This window comes from Archocentrus centrarchus, chromosome 11 (genome assembly GCF_007364275.1).
Source record: "Archocentrus centrarchus isolate MPI-CPG fArcCen1 chromosome 11, fArcCen1, whole genome shotgun sequence".
Lineage (NCBI taxonomy): Eukaryota > Metazoa > Chordata > Actinopteri > Cichliformes > Cichlidae > Archocentrus > Archocentrus centrarchus.
In genome coordinates, this window is record NC_044356.1 from 30,672,958 (window position 1) to 30,699,412 (window position 26,455).

Here is a 26,455-nt window from a genome sequence, read left to right on the forward strand (position 1 = left end):
ATTTGCATAACAGAGAAAATGTCTACCTGACACATAGCATCTGGAACAAACTCAGTAACGTTTCAGGTTGTCAGAACTGACAAAATCAAATAAAGATTGTGAAGCTTTTAACTTTATAAACATACATGGACATATGAACAGAACAAACAGGACAGAAGAAGGGGAAAAAATAAGTAAATCAAGGCCTGACAAAAGCAAGAAAGCAGGAGGTGAGTAAAAGATAGAAAGCTGAATGCTATGAAATGCCAATAGGGCATGCTTGAGAAGTGGGGTGTGGAAAAGAAAGAAATCAGATGGGTGAACAAGGGGGCAGATAGATTAATCTAAGGAGTGGAAGGACAGAGAGAGAGAGAATGAAAGAGAAAGGACTATTTCTGAGAGGGTGTAGCCTCTAGTGGCACTCATTTCTGGTGTCGTCTCTGCCTTAATCAAGGTTCTGAGGCACTCGCGGGTGTAGTAGAAGGCACCAGGAATGTGTTCCTGCAGTCTGCAGAAGGGTGATCAATCAGAGTTGGTGGTCGCCACACAGATGCTCTGCTACACTGTAGCTAAAACACACACACATATGCACACACACAACCCCCGAAAGTGACAGTGATGAATTAGGAAACGCTCAGACAGTTTAGGAGTCACTGACTTTCTTCATCTGCATAATAAACTGTCGCATGATCTCATCTTGCTTTGTTCCCCCCTTTCTCCTTTCTGACTTCAGTTTTCTCTTCTTTTAACCTTTCAACCTTTGTCTGTCAGGTTCCCCCTGACTTAACTGCACTCTTTGTGTTTCAGAATCTAGCTTGAATTTCAATTTGTCTTTTTGTTTTTGGGTTTTTTGTTTTGTTTTATTTTGTCTGCACCTCTCTTATGAAAAAACATTAGAAAATGCAGCTTTATTTTTGGTAAGTATGGCTAAACTTTATTGTGACAGGACACAGTTTTCTCACTTAGCACCAAAGGCAGTCCAAATATAGTCATGTACTTTACCTAAATGATCCTTAAATATTTAAATCAAGCCATTAAAAAAATAGAATGTGCCTGGGTTTGTTTCAGAGAATAGCCTTACTGTGGCATTTTCCTTTGTCCCCTGCTGAGCAGGAAAAAAAATGCTGCTCTTCCTGCTACTGGGGAACCAGGGCACCTTGAAAATAATGAGATCCAGTTAGCGAGAGAACACTTTCTCATAACATCCCACTTGAGTTTGGCTGATACATGACGAGGTCTAAAAACAAGCACGGCTCCTCAATAACGGAATGAGTGGGAGGAGACGAGGAAGATTTAATGCACACACACAGTTACAGAGACACAAGCACAGTAGCTACAGTAGCTAGTGCATATAAAGACTATAGTCTTTATATGCACTAGCTGTATTATTGTAGGGTCTTTACCCACAATACAAAGCGCCTTGAGGCGACAGTTTGTTGTGATTTGGCGCTATATAAATAAAATTGAATTGAATTGAAATAGTGCATATAAAGATATTTAAAGGTTAACTTGAGTTCAAAACTGATACAAGTTTAATAATCTAAGGAGGTAGTGAGAAGTATAAACAAACAAACATACTAAACTTATAATTACCCAGGGCAACCAGACTCTCATACTTTGAGGTAATATGAATAACTGGCAATTTATTTCAAAATAAAGCATGTATGTTGAGTCAACAACTACTCGGTATTTCCATGTAACTTTTATGTTTCCCAGAAGGTGAACCCCAATGATTGACATGATCACCTAACTTATCATTGAGCCGCAGGCATTCATATTAACTCTTTAGAAGGAAAAACAATCTCACCAGCTTTGTTGTTCAGTAAATTGTATCCACTGTTCTATAACTGACAGACCAATTTGGCATGGTGGGGTTTACAATTCCTTTTGGTATTGGAGGGATCCAGTCTCAGTAACACTACTTTTCAATTGTATGTTGCAAACTTTGATTTGACTCTTTGTTTAGCTCGTGCACCCATGACAATGTTCATTTATATGTATTTCAATTAAAGTGTGTTTAAGAACCATTTTCTTGTTGGTACAACATTTATATGACAATCTAGAAGACATGGCTACATCAGAAAAATCTATCAATCTCCAATTGATGGATTTTTGCATATTGATTGATTTCAGTCTTTTAATTTGACATCTGCAGTGGTTTTGCTCAGTCAGGCGAAATCCTACACGATTTGTCATCATGACAAAATCGCTTAATGTACTTGCTGGTCGCATATATTGTCATTTACTTTTTTTATTTATGACAGTGTGTACTGAAGGACTGTGGTACATACCCAAGCAACATTATAGATTAATAATAATAAGCATGTTCTGCACTCTGAACATTGGCAAAGCTCAAAATGCTGAGATGAAAAAGGGTTATTATACTAAGATAGGAAAACAAAAGCAGGCTGATCCCAGGTATTGAGACAAGATTTGCCCCACTACTGAGAGTGGCTGTTTGGAACACATGAACAATTTTTGCCTTAAGTCATTGTTGGGAGGCTTTGTTTCCAGCACAGTTGTGTAAACATCAATGCAAATTTTTAATAGTGGCCATTCTATTGAACATAGACAATTGTGAAATACTGTTAATACAGAGTGGGGGAAAAAACAACTAAACAGTTGACAGCCTTTAAATAAGAGGTAGTCCAACACTTCTGGATGGCGTTTTGCTACAATGGAGCTTCCTCACCCTACACTTTGCATATTGTACTTTTCTGATCTTTCGGGGCTCTTACCCCAATTAAATGAGAAGCAGAAAGGAAAATGAGAACCTGCACAAATTAAATACGAATTCATTATAATTCCTTTACAGATATGGCTAATGTGGCATTCAAAGAGCACTTGCAGGCAGAAATTACTCAAAAAACTAATTCAATGTGCAGCGCCAAGAGAAACTTTCCTGAATTTGAATGACTTTATCGCTCTCATTTTCTCTATCTCTACAGTATTTGAGTGTGAACCAAAGAAAGGAAAGGGAGATAGACCAAGAGCTCAAAAGCAAAGGAGGAAGAGAAAACGGGTAAAGCTGATGTATTTTTGAGATGTCAACGGCTCTCGGTCTCTACTATGACTTTTCTGCTTTCGGACATGCAGCCCCAGGAATTTGGCTGTTTTTGGACTGTGGAAATCAGGATTACACAAACCTCTCTTGTCCAATTAATTACCCACCTGTTTAGGGAATAAACTCTTCTTATCTCCCTGTGCCCTCACTGTGGAACTCTTCACCTTTTCTGACGGTCGGAGAGTTTCAAATCGAGCTCTGGAGAATATTGGAGAGCAGATGAAAAGACCTCCACCAACTCCAGTCTAATCATGAGGGACTGTTCCACATCCAATTAAAACTGTACTGAATAAATTACCCAGCTCGGATTCATCTAAGCTATTGTTAAAAAGTGATAACAAAGACTTAATTGGCTTTGCAAGGAATTTTAGAGATTTTTCTTGACCATCTCTGCGGTTTATTGAAGTGGCATACTTGTTTTTTTTTTTTTTCTGTTTGAGATTTTGGTATTTATTTTTCTTTTTTATAGCAGCAACAACTTTTTGAGGTCTTTGTTCTCCTCACAGAGCAGAGAGAGCGCAGAAAACAAAACTTGGTGCTTATCTGAGCCGAAGGCAATTTTCAGGGTCACAACCTTCTATTCATTGTTTCACTCTAGCCCACGGTAAAAAGTACACAATAACAACAACTATAATACAACTAAAACTTCAGCTCTGACCAAAAATAAATGCACTAGTGTGGGCAGCCCAATCAAAGTCTTGCATTCGTCTCAGTAAAAGTTAAAGAAAGCAGCCTGGAATAGCACAACCTTGAGTCTGGCAGGGCTGCCAAGTGTCTCAAACATTAGTTCCAGTAGATGCCTGCATATTTTCAGCTGTTGTTAAGTTGCTGTACCTTTGTTTTCCTTATTTGAAATGTCTCTCCTCCTAGTCCAAAACCTTGACTAATATAAAAAATTAATTACTATAATAATAAATCAAATTGGAAATATTCCTATTCAAAAAAACAGCAAAGAACAACCTGAACAACTTCTACAGTTTATAAATGATGACAAGCAGAAGTGCCCATTCTTCTGTTGGCCACTTGGCTGTTTTATTGTCAACCTGATTTTTGCATCTTTTTTATTCTGACTGCAAATTATGGCTGAACCTTAATAACCAAGCTGTCAGTAAACATCTCCAGAGGTCTTCCTCTTATACAAATATGATTACATTCAGCTAAAAAAAACAAGAAGGTGACACCCAGCCCAAGCTACATTATGTAAGTCCACAAATTAGACCCAATGGGTACCATCACTGGTTTTCCTTTTTTATGTGTTACACACACTGACTTAACCATATAGTTTCAAAGTTGATAACACATAACTTTAGTATAGTTTCTCATATTTTCTCACAGTCCAGAATGTGACATTGAAGATTTATCCCACTCCCGAATCCTCTCCACTGTTTTCATTTTCAGCGTGTCTTGCATCAGTGTAGTACAGATCAAAAATGAGCTCAATTTTCCACTTTTCCATGCACTAATTTGCTAATTTGCATGCACAGTTTGCTTTCTGATTTTTTTTTAAATTTATTATTTACTATTAGCAAACAGCTTGGTTTATGTTATAAAAAGTACATTTGTAAGAGTCTCAAGTATTTTTGATTTTCCAAAGCGCTCGCCCATCAGAGCCAATTAAAATCAGTGGCAAAGTCGCCAAACAGGAACTGAACTCATAGCTCAGCAATGCTTTGACCTATCAAAATCCCTTCAGAAGGAAGAACAAGAATTTTGGTGACATTTGACCTTTAGGGGGTGCTAAAATTAGTAAATACATGTTTCCACCAATAATGGCTTAGGCGTTGGGATTTACAATGACATTTATGTGTCAGCTGATACCGTCAGAGGTCCCGAGCCTCATTTTAATGTTGACTGAATTGTCTGAAACTTCTTCAGAGCAAGTCACACAAAAGTTATCACATTTCATTTTGTTTTCCAGAAGCATTTGCTCGCAACAGTGAATCGAATTTGATGGCAGTGGACTTGTATCTCGGCAAAGCTTTGACCTATCAAGACCAAACCTCACAGTAGTCTTTTGAACCCCTCCCTGAGGACACACATTTGGTGTCACTGCACCTTTTTTTTGGGGGGGCGGGGGGCTGTAATTAACAAAAGTCTGTTTTACCACACAACTTGATGGCAGATCTTAACACCTCTTCCTTGCTTTTCTCACAACTTGCTTCCTAGAAACTGTCGCGTCTCGCTGCCTCGCCACCTCGCCACCTCGCCACCTCATTGCTGCTTACAGCTATATTTAAGTGTTAATTTTAATAAATGGTAGCAATCCAAAAGGTGCAAAATGGAAGTATTATTCACAAATAGATTTGTGAATAAAAAAGTTGTTAGAGGAGAGAAAGTTAGAGAAAAAAGTAGCAGTACTGTTGTACAGCTGAGAAAATGAGAGTTTTGATGAATTTCACAGTCACATGTTAAGAAATGTTAATATCAGGACAGCAGTGGAGGTAAAATGAAATTCATGGGCACATTTTGAGCTTTGGCAGTAAATTCAGTACAGGTCAAAGGTCACCAGTTGAGCGGAACAATAGCTGTATTTCAACAGGTTTAAAAGGAAAACCAAATAATGCATTTCCATCCCCACACAGAGATCTCACATTTCCCAGTTTAGATGCAAAAGGCTGAGAGTGAAGCTATTTCCTTTTGACATCATCATCTTCACCAGCATTCAATCCGAGCCCTTATTTCCCACATCGCTTCAGCCTATTCAAACACCAGGCAGACTGCTGAGGATGTTGAGCAACACCATTTCAAATTTTAATCCTACAAACTTTCAATTTCACCATAGCTGAGATGTGCAGAAAGGAACCAGTGAGAGAGGGGTAAAATAGAGGGAGTGCTCATCAGTCAGCAGAAGGCAAGAAGATGACAACAAAGTTGAGCAAAAGAAGGAGCCAATTACCCTTCCGGGGAAGTCGACTATAGGGAAGTGATGCACAGGGGCTGCCTGTTCCATGTCCGATAACCCCCCTGTGTCATCCCTCTATGTCAAGTAGAATTCTATCTAGCACTTGGAGCTTGGAGGGAAAAGACAGTTGCCGCAAAGGCAACAACAACAACAACCTGCAGCAAAAGGGAGCTGGGAGCCGGAGAGACGAAGATGAGAATTAAGAGAGTCAGGCAACAACAGTATAACTGATATACAGCACACGAGCTGAAAGGTGTACTACGAAATCATAACACACACAGAGGGATTCATCACGCACAACACGCTATCATCATTTCTGAAATGAAACACAGCCTGCACTGCTCTTAATAGGATAACATTTCTCGTGTCATTGCAGCCTAAAACAAAAAATATTAGCAATGAGCTTCGACTCAAAAATCAACCCTGAAGAAAACCTGCAGCCCTGCCTTCAGAATCAAATGTCACAATAAACCATGTCAGGCTTCTGAGTTATTTCTGGATAAAAGTGTACAAATCAATTACAAACTTTTATCCCACTGCTGCTTCAAACAAAATCAAAGGAGGAAAAAAAAAGAAAAGAATTTCTTAGTTCAACAATGTGAACAGCTCCAGAGTAATTAAACCCCCGATGAGCTGAGTATTTACCTCCATAAATCATTCTCACATTTTGGTGGCATGGTGTAATGGCTGTACAGTACATGTGATAGCTGTTGGGAAGGTGGCACTGCAGAGGGCTTAGGCATAAAAAACAAAACCTTAAGTTTGCCGCAGTACAGTGTAACGTCATATAGAGACACTCTGCATTGGCGGATGGTGTGAAATTCACACTGAAACGCACACAAAGAAAATCTAGTGTACCTCTGTAGCTTTGAGCTGACCTAATATGTCAAGATGATGATTGCACCATCACCAAACTGTCTTCATTTGATCTAATTCACATACCCAGTGCCTGTGTTTTGGCACTGTGGTATAATGACTGTGGTATAGTACAGCAATGGACAGTAGTTAGTAGTAGCTAATAGAACATGGGTCCGGCAGAGTTTATCAACTTAAATGGATGACAGATCATTACTTCCTCGGTATATGTGATTTTTTTTTAAATATCAGTTCTTGGACTGTACAGGAACATGTTTCCCAGCTCCTGTAGTTAGCAGTATAGACACTGCTGTTACTGGTCTAATGCTGCTGCCTGAAAGGCCACAAAAAAGGGATGGAATAACAACCTGCAGCAGAATGTGCTGTTAAAACAATCACTTCTTTAGTATCTCCTGCCAGCTCCTGAGTAAAATAATCATAAACAGAAAACAAGAAGAATATTTAAGATCCATACGAATGAAACTACTTTTTCAGCTTTTCAAAAACTCTTTTTAGAAACGGAAAGCCAGAGGTTCACCGTTCTGACCAGTGTGGCTCCTTGCATTATTCTGCTAGAGCCCTATTTGGAATCTGAACAAAAGCTAATGTGCAGCGCGCTCACGCTCACCGGCTGTGATCACTACTCCTGAAATGAGCTGGTCCTCTCGGATAGAGCGTATTCCCTGAAAGGCGCCATGAATCAGAACCGCTTTTGTGGAGCAGCCCCACTGGGGGCCCAAGCCCAAAGGGACTGAAAAACACACACAAAACACCCATTTAATGGACAGGCTAGAATTTCTGTGTGAGACTGTACAGGCAGAAGGAGATATCAATATCAGAGTTTGAGCTGAGGAGAGGGCAGAGATGGGGGTGAAGCTCCCACAGTGTCACAAAAAGTGTCCACATAAGGCAGCACTCCTGGACTTTTAGTCTGATTACAGAGACATGGTAGGAACAGGGAATACCCAAAGTGAGTGTCAGAGGAAATTAGATGCTTAGGTGAAAGAAGCCACGCTGTGTAATAGCTCACGGGCTCAAGGTAGCTGTGGGAGCAGCTGAGTTGACTGAGTCAGAGTTGGCAGAACTCAAGATAAAGAAGCCTGTCTGTTTAATTAACAGACACAGTATCAACATTAGCATCTCACACACTCCCACCCTGTACACATGCAGTCCCAGCCCAAGTGCAACATGATGAAAATCATGCTATGAGTGTTAAACATGACTTTTACAGTACATTAAATGCCACAGTGCCTCAGTCAAAGTATTTGTTTTGTCTGATTTCATTTCAGTTATATAAAAACACACAGCGTGAAATGAACAGTGGGTGACTGAGCATGAGACACTACAGCTTGGAAGATGCTGGCAACCTTATTGAATTCAAAAACCTGCTATGGGAGGGAAAAAAAATTAGAGCTTATTGTTGTTGAAGCCTGAAATATAAACTGGCAGATTACACAATATGTGTGACAGCTGATGTGGGCCACAAATACCATAATCACATTCAAGGGGTTACCTCAGTCATCCAATTCCAAATTGTACTGTAGCAGCGTTGCTACAAGTACAAATTTTGGTTGATTGAGTTTTATAATATAGTTAATTAGTTATTAGAGGCTGAAATATTTGGGCACAATGTAACCCAACATTTTGCTAGTTTTAAATGTGTCAGGTCCTTCTGGATCACAGGCCAGACGCTGTGGTCTCAGCAGGTGCTAGTTACAGGAGTTACAGAGCTGGCAAAGTTCTGTGAAAGATTTTGACTTTGTTCTGGAGTTCAGTGAAGCTGTGCACTTCCTGTGTGTTTTCTTTTTGCAAGCTGCAGAGCTCCTGAGGTTTTGATCTGGCTGGAAAATATCACTTATTGTGCATTATTTAAATGGTCATTAGTCCTGCGAGCCTCATCTTTCCTGCACACGGCTCTGGGCTTTTATTATTACATCAGTTATCAACCCATTATATGCAAATGACTCATGCTAACTGTGGAACGTATAATATATAATACATCAATTACACTGATGGCAAGACGTTAGCAGTGAGGGGATATGGAAATATTTCCTAAAGATAGCCTGCCAGCTCCTGAAGGATGAGAGGAAAGGGAGGGCTAAAAGGAAGATGGGATGAAGAAAGGGAATGTAGAAAAAGCTTCAAAAAGAAGACACAGTTAGGTCCATAAGTATTTGGACAATGGTAATTTTTGTAATTTTGCCTCTGTACATCGCAATAGTGACGTTTAAATCAAATAAGACGTGACCAAAGTGCAGACTTTCAGACTTTTTACTGAAACTCTCAATATGAGGTCCAAAGAAATGTCAATTCAAGAGGTAGAGGTCATCAGCAATCTCCATCCATCCATCCATCCATCCATCCATTTTCTTCTGCTTATCTAATTCAGGGTCGCAGGGCAGAGCCTTTCCCAGCTGTCATAGGGCAAGAGGCCAGCTATACCCTGGACAGGTAGCCAGTCTGTCACAGGGCCAATACAGAGAGAGATGTGAGAGACATGACCCACAGGAAAAGCAAGCCAAGAGTTTCTCAAGGCAAAGAAATGCAATATTCTTCAATGGCCAAATCATCCACCTGACCTCAACCCAATGCAGCATAAGTCTCCACTTCAACCACATCTTGATTTCTGATTTAAAATCCTCTTTGCTGCTGTACAGAGGTAAAATTGCAACAAATGTGCCAGTGTCTAAATTTATATGAATCTAACTGTATGAGAAATACTGGATAGAATAAACAAGGATAATAAAAAAAAATCGTAAAAGGCGGGAAAATGGAAAAAATAACTAGAATCCAATATATTAGTGTTTATAGTGCTTACTGTATATTTTAACCTACAAATGTTCTCTTTTATTTTCTCTTGTTTTACTCTAGTAAAGCACTTTAAGCTATACTTGCTTTGTGAACTGTCTTTGATAAATAAATATATCAGAGTTATTATTAAACATGTATATGGCCCCAGTCATGACTATTTTTACCCTAGCAACACCACTTCAAAAAGAATAAAATAGTATATTAGTATAAAGTATAATAGCAATTAGTAAAAGTAATAATAGACCATTCTTGTTAAACTCCATACACACACATATTAATATATGATATAAGCACTATTATTGCAAATTAAACTGGATCACTATAACTGTAACTGCACAAAATGAAAATGTGTAATACATTGTTTAATTTAGACATTTTTTATTTTATAATTAGAAAAATAAAATGTAATCATAAATGGCAAAAAGTCAAATAGTTAAAATGAAAATATGGAAATTACACATTTTTCAGAACTACCCTAATCCCAGTGATAACACAAATATTTATACACTCTATTGTGTTTTTTTTTTTTTTTATATAGCCTGTGTAAATACTATATCAAAGGTGATGTTTGAATGAATGTATTAGTTCAGGTATACTGGGATATTTGTGGTCAGGATATGAAAATGCTTGCAAATTAGCAGCTTAACCTGAGATAGACTCAGAATACGAGACATAAACCACAACACTGTGCAAAAACCTAAGCAGAGGGAGGCTCACCGTCTTCACCCAAAGCCTCTTGACTTATGCCATTCGTATATATACTGTACTCTTTGCTTCAGAACGTTGTTACCATAAATAACCCCGGAAAGATCCCGAATGTGGAAGCATATCTGCCGAGCACAGTCAACCTCCTGCACCTGGATTTCTGTTCATGTCATGTATTTAGTTCAACAGCAAGCCCACGTAGTTTGTATATTTGGATTCACATACATATCTACCTTCGAATTTTCTTCAGCTGCTGTTTTCAACGTCTTTCATGTGTGACTCTCTTGGCTGTTTACATTACTTAAATAATGACAGCAACTACAAACACTCAGCGGTAGCGCGCATGCATCTGTGGGTGTATGTAGCAGAGTGAACGGGCGTGCAAGAGCAGAGATAAAGTAGTCAGAGAAAGAAGACAGGAGGGAGTATGAGCAGCCTTATAATAAGCAGTGGTAGTAATAGAGACAAGAGGCTGATTTGAAGCAGTGGGACCTGTTTGTAGGAGGACTCACTTGCAGTGCAACGTGCTGTTAATGCCAGGTATTAAAAGCTCAAGCAAACATTGAAGGGCATAGGCACAGGCTAATAAATAATGCAAATCCACTTTAAATGCTTTTCATAAACTGCAGAGAGCTTAGACAGGCCACAGCCAATGACCTCCTTGTTAGCATATAGGACTCAAGAGCCATATTTTCAGGCACAAAAACTGAAGCAGAAAAAAAAGGGAAACATTAGGACACTGATTGCCATTTTGGAGGACTTTCAGTCATGGAAAACTTAGCAAAGTTACACATTTGCTAATTAGCCCCATGTTAGCTTGCTTACGATTCCTGTACTTCTTGACCAAGTTTGCACACACTGCAGCAGGGATTTTGGCCCACTCCTCCATACGTATGTTCTCCAGATCATTCAGGTTTTTGGGGCTGTCACTGAGCAACACTGAGCTTCAGCTCACTCCAAAGATTTTCAATTCAGTACAGGTCTGGATACTGGCTAGGCCACTCCAGGACCTTGAAGTGCTTCTCACAGAGTCACTCCTTAGTTGCCCTGGCTGTGTGTTTTGGGTCACTGTCATCCTGGAAGACCCAGCCGCGGCCCATCTTCAATGCTCTTACTGAGGGAAGGAGGTTGTTGGCCAAAATCTCACAATACATGACTCCATCCATCCTCCCTTCAATACAGTGCAGACTTCCTGTCCCCTTTGCAGAAAAGCAGCCCCAAAGTATGATGTTTTCACCACCATGCTTCACGGTTGGGACGCGTTCTTGGGGTTGTACTCAGCCTCCTTCTTCCTCCAAACATGGCGAGTGAAGTTGATGCCAAAAAGTTCTATTTTGGTCTCATCTGACCACATGACCTTCTCCCACGCGTCCTCTGGATCATCCAGATGGTCACTGGCGAACTTCAAACAAGCGTGGATATTTGGTGGCATGAGCAGGAGGACCTTGCGTGCCCTGCAGGATTTTAATCCATGACGGCAATAATGTGTTATTAACGGACATGGTCATCTTTGAGACTGTGGTCCCAGCTCTCTTCAGGTCATTGATCAGGTCCCCCCATGTAGTTCTGGGCTGATTCCTGACCTTTCTCAGAATGCAGGGAACGAATTCAAGCAGGTGCAATTAATACAGGTAATTAGTGCAGAATAGGAGGGCTTCTAAAGAAAAAACAGGTCTGTGAGAGCCAGAATTCTTGCTGGTTGGTAGGTGATCAAATACTTATTTCATGCAATAAAATGCAAATTGATTATTTGTGATTTTATGAATTTTTTTTTCTTTTTAAGATTCTTTCTCCCACAGTTGAAGTGTGCCTACGATAAAAATTACAGACCTCTCAATTCTTTGTAGGTGGGAAAACTTGCAAAATCGGTCGTGTATCAAATACTTATTTCCCCCACTGTATTTGTGTTTCAACTGTCCAATAAGCTAAAATATTAAATTAATAATTTTGGTTTGTTTTGTGTTTGAGAAGCATAAAAGGACACAGGGTAGTTAGCTAGCAAACAAAATACTTGAGCACGGCTGTCATGTATTTAACAAATTACCGTGTGCGACAGCTCCTTTGTCTAAGGTACAGTAAAAGTATGGTTTGTACTTGATTTGTCCTGATAAAACTTATCTTACTTCTGAGTTTGAAATAATTCATAGATAATGAATTATTGAGGCTACCACTGCTGTGTGGTGTAGCGATCTCATTTTGGGAACGTTGTAGAAAGCACTATGATGCTGGAGGTATTACATAAAGTGAGAAAAGATTAAATATCCAGAAGCACAGCTTTACATACAGTGTTTTGGTTTTTTTTAAGAATTAGATTACATTCATTATTAGTGAGTATTAATTAATAACCTCGAGAAAGAAAAGACAGGAAATTCATAGAACATCATGCCAAGTTCTAAAACTATGTTTTTTGGAACTGCAACTATCAGCAGTACTCCACCTTGTCCACTTGGCAGTTAGGAGCAAGTATTAATGGGTTTCCAAAATAGCCAACAACACTGAGGGTGTAAACATGACTCTGGGCTCCATCCGAAGACTGAGTCAAATGAGTGAGAGCAGACATCCCACTTCAAATTGTCTTGTAACTAACAAAATAATGGTCACGCCATTAGAGCAAAAATGGTTGCTCGAATGTCACGACCAGCTTCACACTGGCATCTATTTACAGACCTATCACTATAGTCATGATAATTACAGAGTGACGGAGTTATTATCATACCTGCTGCTGAGATAAAGTAATCTCCTGTAGATGTGAGGACAAAATAGACACCTTAATTTAAAATGCTAACCCTTGCTTGAGATTGAACACAGCATGGTGTTCTATGGAGAAAAAGAGACAGCATAATCGCTCATCACATCGTCAGTAGTTGTCATCGTCAAGACCACCCTGTCAAACATGTACAGATGCTGTGAAACTTTGCAGAATTCAATAGCATGAACCTTACACTATATTTGCTCTTTTGGTATATATATTTACCAGAGGAGAAATTTTGGAAAGCAGGATTCAACTGCTAATAATTTGTCAGAGCTCAGAAATGATTGTTTTCTTCATACATTTTAATCACTTTGAAGGATGTAGTTCTATTATGACATGTGCCACTGGAAAAATCTTGCCTGGAATCATCTGATTATAGTGGTCAGCTTTAAAAAACAATGGTGAATCAGATGAAAGCAGCCTAATCACGTCTCTGTCTAGCTGCATAATAAGCCAATCAACAAGTGCTGTCAACATAATTTCTCGGATCACATTCATGCAGTTGATTCACACGTCTGAAAACTCCTTTACCCCCTTGATGACACGATGCGGTGCCCGGGGCCGGAGCCCCAGGAAAAGACGACAAGGCTTTTAAATGGCTTTGTTATCTTCAGTGTTCTTGTACCGCAAAGTACAATTTCACTGTTTGTCCTGAGCCTTTATCGTTCAATGTTCCATAAGAGGATAAGAACAAGCTAACCAGTAAAAAGTTCCACATCGCAAAATCTTGCCCCATTTTTTTTTACCTTCAGCCCATCACCCTCAAAACATACATCACCTTCTTTTTTCCCTTCAGAATATATTTTTTCATCCTGCTTTCATTTCTCAACTCTGTCTATGGTCTGTTTGTCATATTTAGGGGGCTAAGTCACTCTCATCAAAGGCAGACACACAAGGTTGAGTCTGATAAAAGGAAGTGAATTTAGAACCTCAGAGAAAGCGACAAGTGAAAAGTGTAACTATTCAAAGGAGGCCAAAACGGTCAAGAGTGCCATGCTGAATAATCAGAAATATTTTCCTCAGGAAATATGCAGCAGACCATGACACCAATTCATAACAGATACAATCTGATGTAACCGCCTCATTTTTAAAAGCAGAGCTTGCTGTCTTAAAATATGCTTTGATGAAATTATCTCCCAAAGAAGCGTGAAATGGCTTTTGACTATCACTAGAACAACACCTCCACTGAAGTGATAACGCCCAGTCCAATGACCAATTATGACCAAGTCGCAAACAAACTCAAGAAACTAAGAATCTTGCAGATTATCTTAACCAGCAGTGCTTAAATTAATGCCAATGTAATAGCTGATCAGATAACAGACCAAAGTGATTAATTATATTCTGTTCCGCTTTAAAAATATAAAAAATCATACATGCATCATCTGCCTCTGGCTAATAGGCTGGATATGAAGCAGAAGCTGGTAATGACAGTCTTGCAGTTGCTAACGTCTGATTGACTTTATGTTCCTTCTTACTGTACCTCCACAAAAACACATCCGTCAGACTCCGACAAATGCAGACAAATTCAAATAAGTAACAGGATCAAGAGAAACTGCTTTCTGTTAATGCTCCATTTAAATGCAAAGAGTCATTGTGCCTCCCCTAGTTAGTGTTTGTACTTTGTGCACTGGATCATCAAAGCAAGCAGAGCCAGAAGCAGAGTGGAGATACTCCAGGGAAGAGGGCAGAGGGTGGAAAGCCCTAAGAGGAAGGTTTGAAATCAGACGAGCCACAGAAGTCCATTTAGTTTCACTTGATTCTTCCCAAATTGTGCTCATGATGGAATTATGTTTTGCAAAGGCTTTCATAGTCTCACAAAGTTGCTTTTAACTGAGTGACTGTTTAACATCTGCCTAAAATGGCAGGGTTTCAAGAAACCTAAAAGCAGATGCATCCTCAGAATAGATGCCCATACTTCTACTGTTCCCATTAAGTATGAAAAGGTTCCTTCTGCACAACGCTAATGTGTTTCCACACACATTTCAAAAGCAATGCAAATTTTAAAAAAATACATAAACATGGCCTCTTTCATATTTGTTTTAAAAGCTGTAACTACTGAACTGCAGTCTCTGATAAACTGCCAACACTGAATTAATGTGTTCTTAAAGTCTAGGTGATTACCTTCATTTTTCAGACTGGCCTCTTTTAGGAAAGCATATGGCACAGTGAGGCATGTTTGATTTACAGGTGTGGCTGCACTTTTTCAAGCTCAAGAAGATAGTCCGAACAAGATGAGGTTTTGTAAAAATCAGATCAGCGACCAACTCAGTGTGGTTTGTTTCAGTGACCTGACAGCCCCTTATTATTTTGTAAACAAAATGGAAATGCTATACAGATGATGCATAAAAGTCCAATAATTGCTAATGGGTCTCAGTGCCCATAGCTGTACTAATTACTATAAATGGGTATTTTTCATACTGAAAAGAAAAATGTGTGAAGATTCTCAGTCAGATTCTGTACTCATAAGTAAAGATTTCAACGAACAATTTTGATCCAGTTCTTCTCTGGTGTGTTTCTCAAATCCCACACAGAGATACAGGAATTGTCTTCCTCCTTGATTTCTTGTAACATTTGTGAATATTTGCGGCAAAGGACATTAAAACAATGAAACCCCTGGACAGTGTGGGTAACAGTCCCTGTATAGATTAGCCTGGTTTACGGCTCCAAACAGGAGGACAATTTACTCTACAGCTGCTGTAACCGACAGTTACATCGGTGACCAAGAAATAACTTCCTGTTACCTGTAACTGGCATTCACCTGTCCTACACCTCACACAGCATTTTTACCTCGCGTTTCTCATGTCTCTTGAAAACCTCTGGTCTAGAGACCAAACTTTCTAGCGACTGCCAGGTCTCCAAGGAGGCCCACAGTGATATCAACTCAATCCATTTTTTAAAGTGACCTCTGCAAGTTCAATTTAACTGGGACAGAAATAACATTAAAGGTTAATTCTATCATTCATTAAAGAATTAAAGGTTATTCACTGTATCAAAAAAACGTCTGATTTTATTATGAAAAAGAATAGCAGAAAGACTGCCTATCATACATACCAATCGTGTCTCCTTTCCCACATAGTTCCAACTCTGAGTCTTGCCATCTCATCTCCTGCATTATAATGATGACAGGCTGGCTGAAACGTTCAGAAGAAACACCATCACGAAAAAGAAAGCTGCAAAGCTGAAGGGCGTAACGTGTTCCTTTTTAGCTGCAATGTTTCATGTCATTGGTATTCTACTGGCCAGTGGGCACAAATCAATACTATTGAGCTGCTGCTGCCCAATAAACTAAGTTGTTGTCTCAATTGCAGTCTCCTTAGCATCTCTGAGAGAATTTAAAGCCCTTGGAAAAATTCAAGGTAAATTGTCTTTCTGCAGGGTTACCACACAATATGTCTCGGCAAATACTATAACTATGCATAATTTGTCTGGACTTCAGAATGGACCAGAGTGTTTGACAGACAGATGCTTTCCCGTCGATGCATTAAAACAACAGGCAAAAGCCTGTTGTTTTAATGCAACTCACTACACACTCAAGATAAACATATTTCCACTATAACAGACTGCCTGAAAGCCAACTTGATAGTAAATCAATTTCACTTCCTGTGTTACATAATGATTTTTTTTTAAAAAAAGAGAGCGAAAAGTCAAAAATAAGGTGAAAGTTCCATTAAGCTCCAGGGATGTCCATTAATGTGCACTGTCCCTTTTAAATAAATATTCAAAGTTCTACTTCAAATTAATTCAATAATGTAGCTCCCAATTTACACGTATTCTAACTTTGAGTAACTGCCATCATCTCCACTGAGCTCAGTTGTATGATTGAACTTAAAATTGTAAGAGAAACTGTGTCTTTTGGTGGCTTTAATGGCTGGTGTTGGTGCTGACATCCCTTTATCAAGGTAGAAAGGCTGATGGAGTAACTGCAAGAGAAAGAGGTGATTCTCACGAGCGCCAGGTTCTGTTTGTGGGAAGTAGGAAAGAGGCAGCCAATCAGAAGAATGTGGGCTTTCAGGGAGAGAGGTCTGAAAGAGATGGTGAACAAAGGGTCTGCAGAAAGGGCCAGTAGATGTATAAATAACATAAATGTGGATAACAGTAAATCATGCAGACCTGCTCTAGTGGTGTCTAAGACAAATACAATGCTACATTGCAGTATTAGATGTATTACAATGTAATGCATTCATGTCAAAATAAATACTGCAGTTGGTCAAGTAATGACAAATTGTAACTGTTTAAAACAGTATTGGAATCTTTAACAACAGCCATCCATCCTTCTGCTTATCCAATTCAGCTTATCCAATCCCAGCCGTCATAGAGTGAGAGACAGGATACACCCTGAACAGGTCCTATATCCGACATCCGATGCTGCCGGGTTGCACCTCAGACTGTCCAATAGCTCAGTGATGCCCTGGTCCAGATCTGAGAGGCGATTACCCACGATACTGTCCATCTTCTCATTAGGAGCATGTACAAATGTTGTCAGGCATGCATACAAGCACGTGGGAGCCATACAAACTACTAAGTACCATTTTGAGCTGCTGCAATGAAATTTTGGCCAAGTGGACTAGCCTGCAGCGTCATTGTTTCACTTTGATTTTCTGGGTGTCTTTTTTTATTTCCATCAAATGATGTGGCATCCTTTCACTCTTAAAACATTACCCAATCCATAACAGTATTAGTGTAGTTACTGCTGTCCTACTTTGTAAGGCAGTACGAGTCCTTGACACAGTGCATTTTTAATGCATGACCCCCATATGTGGGCTCACAACAGGCTCCTCTAATGATGGGATCTCACACAGCTTTATATCAGCTCTGCATCTCTTATCCAGCAGGATCTAAGAGGAACGTTCAAGTCACCCGAGCATGTGCTCATCCCGCCTGAAATCAACCTTCTCTAATGGGTGAAAAGAAAATGAAAAGCAAGTTTTGTGATGCTGCTGCCCCCTGAGGAACACCAAGAAATGCAATCAGCAATGACCCATGCTAGACTCTTCCAGTCCCAGGGAGTTCATTAACATACCAATCCTACCCCAGGGGAGGTCTGGCCGGAACAGCGGAACAAGCACTTGACAACAGCAAATGAATTATGAAATCCCGGACATCTGCCAGCTCCTTCCACAAATCGCCAACAATTTACCCAAGTCAGCAGCCTATAACAGGAACCACCTTTCACAAGCTTTCCTCTTTGATGCGTGCTTGTCCAACAGTTCCACAAAAACCTGGGTTGATCCATGCCAAACTTAAATAGTAAAGCAGCAAGGGGCTAATTGTGAGGAAACAAACTGTCAGTAGGTTGATGGTTGCAGCTGGGTCCGGGATTATAGGATTGATTGGCATAAATCACTGAGGAAATCTGGTGAGCATGCAGATGATGTTTTCTCTCAGTGCAACCATTCCTTCAGATGTCTCATAGACACACAAGCAAGTGCTGTGAATACTGGTGAGAACAGGTAACCCTTTATCAGTGGGCAATCCAGAGGTTTATCTGGAAAATAAATGGTTAAGATTATTACATTTGGATATTGGACTCTTGGTCAATTTCATATTGAAATTAGGGGTGGGACTTTAACGCGTTAATTTCGATTAATTAATTACAGGGAAATTAAGGCGTTAAAATTTTTAACGCATTTTAATCGCACTTTGCACCGTGGAACGTTTCTCAGTGCACGAGTTCCAGGCATACAGATTATATCGACGCACAATGTCCAAATTAGGGGCTGCATCCTGCGAAGGACCCGGCCCACGTCTTTCGCAGCCCACAAAAGGCCGGAAGTGAGCGGCTAGCCTTCATATCAGCGTCGCCGTTTTTATTAAAATTTTTTTTTTTTTTTTTTTTTTTTTTTTTTTTTTTTTTTTTTTTTTTTTTCTAATTAATTTATCCTTTTACATTTCTTTCCCCGTTTAACGTGTGAAGTATTATCTTTAGCTTATATATCATTGTGTGCCTTAAATATGTAAAACCTGATGTGTTTATTGTGTATACATGCCACATGATTCTGTACATTTGTTCAAATGTTTAATTAAAAAAAAAAAAAAAAAATATCAGCGTTACCTGCCGTCACCTCTGTGTAGCTCATGTCGCCTAGCAAGCGTGAGTGCGAAGCACAGCTGTGTAAAAGCAGCTGTTAAACGGAGAACGAACTTTTTCTCCTTTTTGTGCTTTAATTTTAAGTCTTTAATTCAAAATAAGCTGTTAAAACAAGCGTAACACATTTCAACATCAAGGAATACAGCTGAGAGAATGATTAATTTCCATTATAACAAGTGAGACATTAATGTTGAATAAAACTATCCAGTTATGATGCTTAACTTTAATTTCAGATGTTTGCTGATCACAGGAGCGCTTCCACCCTTCATTGGTCTGTGTAGTAGACTGGTGGGAAAATAAACAAGATTTTGAAGTTTAAGCTTATGTATATTGATTCATTCATCAACTAAACTTAAATTAATATTTATCATGTTAAATATTGAAATGCGATTAAAATGCGATTAATTTCGATTAATTAATTACAAAGCTTGTAATTAATTCGATTAATTTTTTTAATCGAGTCCCACCCCTAATTGAAATATATTATATTGAGTTTCATTACTGTTCCAAGTTTTCTCCATTTGTAGATAATAAATAAGCCCTGGTATATAGAGAGATAAAAACCTTTTCTGGTGTTTTTGGTTGGAAACACCAGCCTGCTACTGAAAACAGGGTAAATGACAAAAGCAGACATACCCAAAAATATGCTTGATAAGCTGAAATTATTTCACGCAACCCAGGTGAAGCAGAAGAGTGGGTAATAATTTTCTGTGTGACAGCCAGCCTGTTCACATTACAAACAGTGATCTGCTCTATTGTTTAACATAAAAAATATTAATTACTGCAGCTTTAAAAATCAAAATACTTGCAAAGACAAGTTGTTCAGGATTCAATCGAAATGGCACAAAGCCGGTGAAAATCACTTTTGAATTTAGAGCCACAGTCAGATTTGCTCTTTCAATGTTCTGCAGCATATCTAAGAACCTCTATTCTTCACACCGAGGGGCATTTTGGCTATTTCATTCAAAAGTGAATAGCTTTCAATAATGGTGTGAAAGAAGCAAGAATACAGGAATTCATTGAGTCTCGATTCCTCACACCGCATTTGAATGGTATATGGTGAAAGCAAATGCCTTCCTAACTGACTTGGACAACTACATAGCACTCTTTGCACTGTGCACATAAGGGAAACTGTCAAAACACACTGTTTGCCATACAGCTCACAGAAGGTGATGAAGATCACTCTCTCCCTGAGGCGCCATATCCAATAGCCACTGTGAGTCTCTTTTCTGGCTACATGGCCGAGCACAAATTCTGCTTTTCTGTTTAGGAGTGGTCAAAGTTTGCTGGTCGCGATGTAAATCAAAGGCAGGCAGTCCTGAGGCAAAATGCAATCGGAAGTGCATCTCAGGAGAGATATGGGAGATGCACTGCGATGCTTGGTGAGGTCTCAGCTGGGTTTACAGAAGTTGCAAATATCTATTAATAAACACGTTTCTAAATCTTCTCAAGGTCTAAAAGACTAATTCAAATCTGCACTAAACCCTGTCCTCTCTTGATAGATACTCTTGATAATTTACAGTGATGCTTACAATAAAGTTCTCACTCTGAATCAACATATTAATCAAATAATTTTTTCCTAATAATAGTAATAATTCATATCACTGATTATAAAGTCATGAAATTTAATTTGATTGTGTATATGAATTTTAGATAGAAAGGACTTAGATGAAGAAAGTGCTTGTGTGAACGTGTGAATAAGATATGCGGTTTAAAGCACTTTAGTGCTCAGCTAGAGTAGAAAAGTGTTAAATAGTAGCTGGTCTGTTTATCTAGGGATGAATATGCAGGGAAGTCCACTTCTAGGAAAATTGCAGCATTGTGGTAAGACGCATCTGAATGCTCCAGACCAGTAAACTGCCAAAACTTCTACTTTTATAGAGGTGGTAACAATGCTGATAATCAATTAATCAAACCCATCTGATTAGCAGAACCTGGCTGCTATTTACCCTCTTAGTTCCTATGGAAGCAGAGAGGGCATATTTATTTTTCACATGGCTGCAGCTTAACCCATAAAATGATATAAACTTTAATAAATAACTGTCACCTTATTATATAGTCTTCAGTCACTGTAGTATTTCTGGTAAAGGGCTCTCAGTTATAGATATCATATATATTTTGTAGCACCTGTAGATTTAAGCTTCACAGCATGTTTTATGTCAAATTTCTGATAAACTATATGACAAATTGACAACTTGAAAAAAGTCTGGAACCACCCAATATTTGGCTATATTTGCTACAGCACATAACTGTCAAATAATCAACAAGGACACTGGCACAATAAAAACATATAAAATAAAAACATTTGAAAATAACTTTCCTAACACTCGCAGCAACAACCAGTGTAGCCCTATTTTCTTCAGGTCCTCTGTGGTTCAAAACCACTCAGATTGGATTGCTCGGTAATGGATTTGGATTTGAGGAATGCTTCAAAACAGTCCCAATCAGTTTGCAGGAAATTTGTTTTCATTAAATGTGTCATTATTTTAGTGTGAACATCCACAGAACATAATAAGCCATCTGGAAAACAACACAGCACATAAAAGTAGTGGCAAGCCAGGTTTACAGCACACCTGTAGGTGCTGTGTGTTGTGTTTTTGCACAAAAACAGCTTTGTTTAATTCAATTCAATTCAGTTGTGTCTGTATAGTGCTAAATCACAACAAAGCGTCACCTCAAAGCACAATGTGGTCAAATTAAAGCAGTCTACAGTAAGGTCACGACATTCCCAGAGGTCAGCAGTAATGTTGATGAATAAAACATAAAAGGGGCTGATTGAAAACAATGCTCAATGCTAGAGAAATATTGGCTAAAATCACTTCATTTTTACAGCTGTAGTACATAAAGCATGATACTGAAGAATGATAACCATGGCAATTGTCCCAAAATCTACTCAAGACCAACTTAAAACCCTAGTATAGGTAAATACAATGCTGTGTGCAGTGAAACTGTAGAGCTCAGACATAACATTTAACATTAAGCGGCTTTGTTACCAAGACCAGTCAGCATTCACAGCCAGATCTGTAAATTATGACAAAATGGACACTGGTTTATTTTACTTGGATTTTACCCATTGAAATTCCCAACACAACAGTTCTAAATGAAAACAGCCAACAAAGGTAGCTGTGCTTGGTAAATTGCAGTTCTGAGGTTTAAGAGTGTTAATAGACACATTTTAAGAGGACAGCACTGATATTTCATAATGTAAGATTTCTAGTAACAGTGGGATTAAGAACCTTTATAACTTACAGGGTTCACACTGGTTTTTGCAAAATAAATAACTCACAAACTTTCCAGGAGCCTTTCCTGGAGATTGGATTTTTAAATGTGGAGACTGCCATTCCTTTGGTAATATTTCCTGTTTCATTAGTACATACTGTATTCTTCCAAACATGACTCATTGGACTTTGATGGTTCTATTTTTTTGTGGCTGTGTATAGCACAAAAAAACCCTCCAAAATATATTTTTCTCAAGGCATATAACACAGTGGGGGTGCCAAAAATAAGAGTAATGAGAGGCTGGATGAGCCCACATCTATGTACTGTAGAAGCCAGTGACTTTTTTAGCTACTAAGCTAATGGTGAATAAGAGACCAGCAGTGGAAACTGAAAGAGCTGCAGGAGTCACCCACTGCTTTTCAATCAGTTGGCCAAGCTATTCATTACTTACCTCAGCAGAGTTTGGGATATAAAAGAGTGTGACAAGGAACTGCAGATTATCATTCCTACACCGACAAGCAACCGTTTAACACCATTAATGCTGATCTGAGGTCAGTGTTTACGGGTAGGGTTTCTGTTCATCCCTTTTCACGGACTTTTCACATGTGAACACCCAAATGGAAAAGCTTTGAACGGGAAAAAAATATGTAGTGTCAAAATGTATGAGACCTAATGTGAAATGTAACATCTTCTAGTTTGTGAAAATGTACCAACTTAGCATGTAACTAAAACAAAACCCTAAACCTTGATACCTGTGACCTGGTGGCTGTTCAGAGTGTAAATGTGTGGTGTAGTGTGGTCTCTTACCTTTCTGAGCATATCTTGATTTGCCCATTTTTATTTGATTTATTATTTGAAAGCACACAGCACTTGAGGGAAAAATAAATAATTGGTGACCTCACCTCAGTAATTACAAATCATGGGATTAGGTACCCAGATTTATGTGATAAATACGAGCTTGAATATCGGTTTCAATAATGAATAATGGTTTGAATCACTGACAATATTTACGGAGGCGGTCAGGAGAGAGGTACAGCAGTGTGGTTGAACATCCATCTGTAAAACATGGTTATGGTTTGGATTGGTTTGGTTTGGTTTGGTTTGGTTTGGTTTGGTTTGGATTGGTTTGGTTTGGTTTGGATTGGATTGGATTGGATTGGATTGGATTGGATTGCATTGGTTTGGTTTGGATTGGTTTGGGGCTGCCAGTGGTGTTGTGGATCTTGTGAAAATTAATACAGAATGCAGATTTTGATCCCTGATGCAATACCATCTGGAAAGTGTCTGATTGGACAAAGCTTTATTTTACAATATAACAATGATCTCAAAGATACTGCCAATGCAGTAAAAACACACCTGGATTAAAAAAAAAAAGACACAATGGAACACTATCAGTCATGGACTGGCCTCCCCAGAGCCCAGACCTTACCATTACTGAAAAAGGAAAGCGGGATCATCTTGACAGAGCACAGAACAAAAGACAGCAAATGACCAAAGAAATATCAATCAAGAAGCCAAGAGCTAATCCTGAAGAATACTTGTGAATAAATGTGGTCATACCAAACAGACATTCAAACTTAGAATTATACAAACTCTGTTTTTGCTAAAATATAAAATATGAGGGGTAGCTTAATACTTTTGCATAGTACTACACAACAGAAAAATGTGATAAGAATAGGGAAGTTTTATATATTTCTTGGTAATCTTCATTTTTTTATAGATGTGAAGTAACCCAAAGAGGCGGGAAACAAGAATCATTCTGGGATAATGTCACATACTCTTAGTCAGTCTCCACTTAAAAGCATTCAGGTTCCAACAAATTACAATTACTCTGCCTTCCATAAAAGGTTTTTACACTTTAATTCAAACAAACTCTGTCTTGTGTTTCAAAGATATCCCATTCTAGTCTTTTCTGTTGCAGTTTTTTTTTACTGAAAGTGATGAAGGGGAAATGACAGCACTTTTTTCAGCCATGCTGAACCATGTCTGCAGGTCTTCCTCTACTGCACCAATAAGCTCTGCCAATAAGGTAGGGTTTAACTGGGAAGTAAAACTGGAGCCAAAAACAACCTTCAAAGCTCTATTAAGCTGCATGACTTGCCGTGGCTCCATGTGCTCTATATGGCAGCAAGTGAATCCAGCGATGGACTGTCAGCAATTCCAGGATGTGGAGACAGCTGCTATTAAAATGATTGAAAGGAACCTCCAGCGGGTTAGGCTTGTTAATTTTAAGAAGACTTCTGTTGGTTTATGAAGCAGTTTAGGACCAAAATACATTTCTGAACTGCATTAAGAAGCATCTCCAATGGTCTGGGACAAATCCGCCTACTCTCTCCTACCTCAGTCAACTATTTGGGTTGAGCTGTAAATTTGTATTTTTCTCTCACCTCTTTTATTATTATTAGCTGAATTATTATCGTTCATTACTTCTTTTCTCTTTTTACAGACTTCTGTTTCTTTTACATGTTTCTCAGCTTAATGCCTTTCCTGTCTCTCCCTCGCAAATACACTTCCCTTAAGTAGTAAGCCCAGCAAATGATGTCTAATAAAGAATTCTACCCTGTATACAAAAACACTCTGCTGCTTTCCTCTGCCCACTGCTCACTTAAAAATTGGTATGCTGTATATTTGCAGCAGAAATAATACAGTTCTTATTAGGAGAGTTCAGAATACTCTGTGTAGAGCAGATGTTCTTTTCCAGCTGCCGCTTTTCACACATGAGAGCTGCCCAGTACGCACGTACTCTTTATAACTTGTCTGGAGTGAGCTGCTCCACTGCAGCAGGTGTGCAATCAAAATTGTGATCAGTGACACAGAGACACTAACACAACTACATTTCTCCCTGTCGGTGGAATTTTGGTCAGTCTGAAGCTGGGTTTACGCCATTCTAGTGCAGCCAATGTTTGATTCACAGTTTTTAATTTCTCTTAAAACAGATGCCACGCACCAACATGAAGACTGCAGCACGTTTTGCTTGCTGTAATAAAATCTGTCGCCAGCAATTATAAAACCCTATTTTCTAAATTGTCCAAAGCTACAGTTTTTGGATATGAAATTCTCACTTTGTTTCCCTGGACGACACTTCTGTGCCAATTTGTGTTGGGAGAATTATATTTCATTTCACTACCTGACTACTGTTGGGGAAATTGTGAAGCTATCGATTACTGCAACACCGACACCTGTTGAAGCCTACCTCGCAGGAGATCTGTAGTTGGGTGTGGCCAGTTGTAGGTCCTGATCAGCTGCCAGTCAAAGTCATCTTCTTGGCCCTGTCGGTATTCACACAATCCGGGGTCTGAGTCCTCGTCAAAGGTACAGCCAGCTACAGAAAGGGAAAAAAAGCAAACTGTTTCATAGGAAGCAAGATTCAGAAGTATAAAACTTGTAGCCATTAGTAATGTGCCTTTGCTACATGCTGCCAGAAGAAGGAATGCATGCAGTCCCCATTGTTTTCAGTTACATCACCACAGGCTCATTGTAAATGTCTAAATGAATCATCTCCTGTAGAATCTATGCAGCAGTAAACTAAATTATAGCTAATGCTTGGCACCAGGCAGTCAGCATGAAATGCCTATCTCATCCATTCCCTCAAAATCTATCACCATTTGGTGCAATTAGCCCTGTGGTGTGAAAATGACACAGCAGCCACAGGTCACCCAGATAGCCAGAAATAATGGGCAACAGCGCCAGAGCAGCGAAAGGGATTCTTCCACTGATGGAGGACAACAACAGGCTGGCTCTCAGCCTGTGAAGGTGACCTAACCCTATCTGCCATCTAATGGTTACATTTACTATTGTGCCATTATCACACAAACCACAGGCTTTTAGAGCCACCAGCACAGTTGTTAAACGAGGGGTCAAAAAAAAAAAAAAAAAAAAGACATGTTCTAGTTTAACTGGTCAGAAAACACAGGTGCACAATAGGAAATGTAAAAATGAATATTCTGGACTTGGAAGGAATAATCTGTGACCATACGTGTGTGTGCCATATGCTTCCTATTGACATATAAAATGCCTTTTAGAGTCAGAGCTAACAATTCTTCAGCTCTGTTCAGATTATGCTATCAGTTCTTTATTCAG

General features: G+C 39.1%; 1 protein-coding gene across 1 annotated transcript in view; it reads right to left on the reverse strand.

Annotated features, from left to right (window-relative positions):
* ptprua (protein tyrosine phosphatase receptor type Ua) overlaps positions 1 to 26,455 on the reverse strand; it is a 240,719-nt gene that overhangs the window by 144,209 nt on the left and 70,055 nt on the right. Inside the window, 1 exon segment of the mRNA XM_030740851.1 lies at positions 25,569 to 25,697. Within this exon segment, the coding sequence (XP_030596711.1) occupies positions 25,569 to 25,697 (129 nt within the window).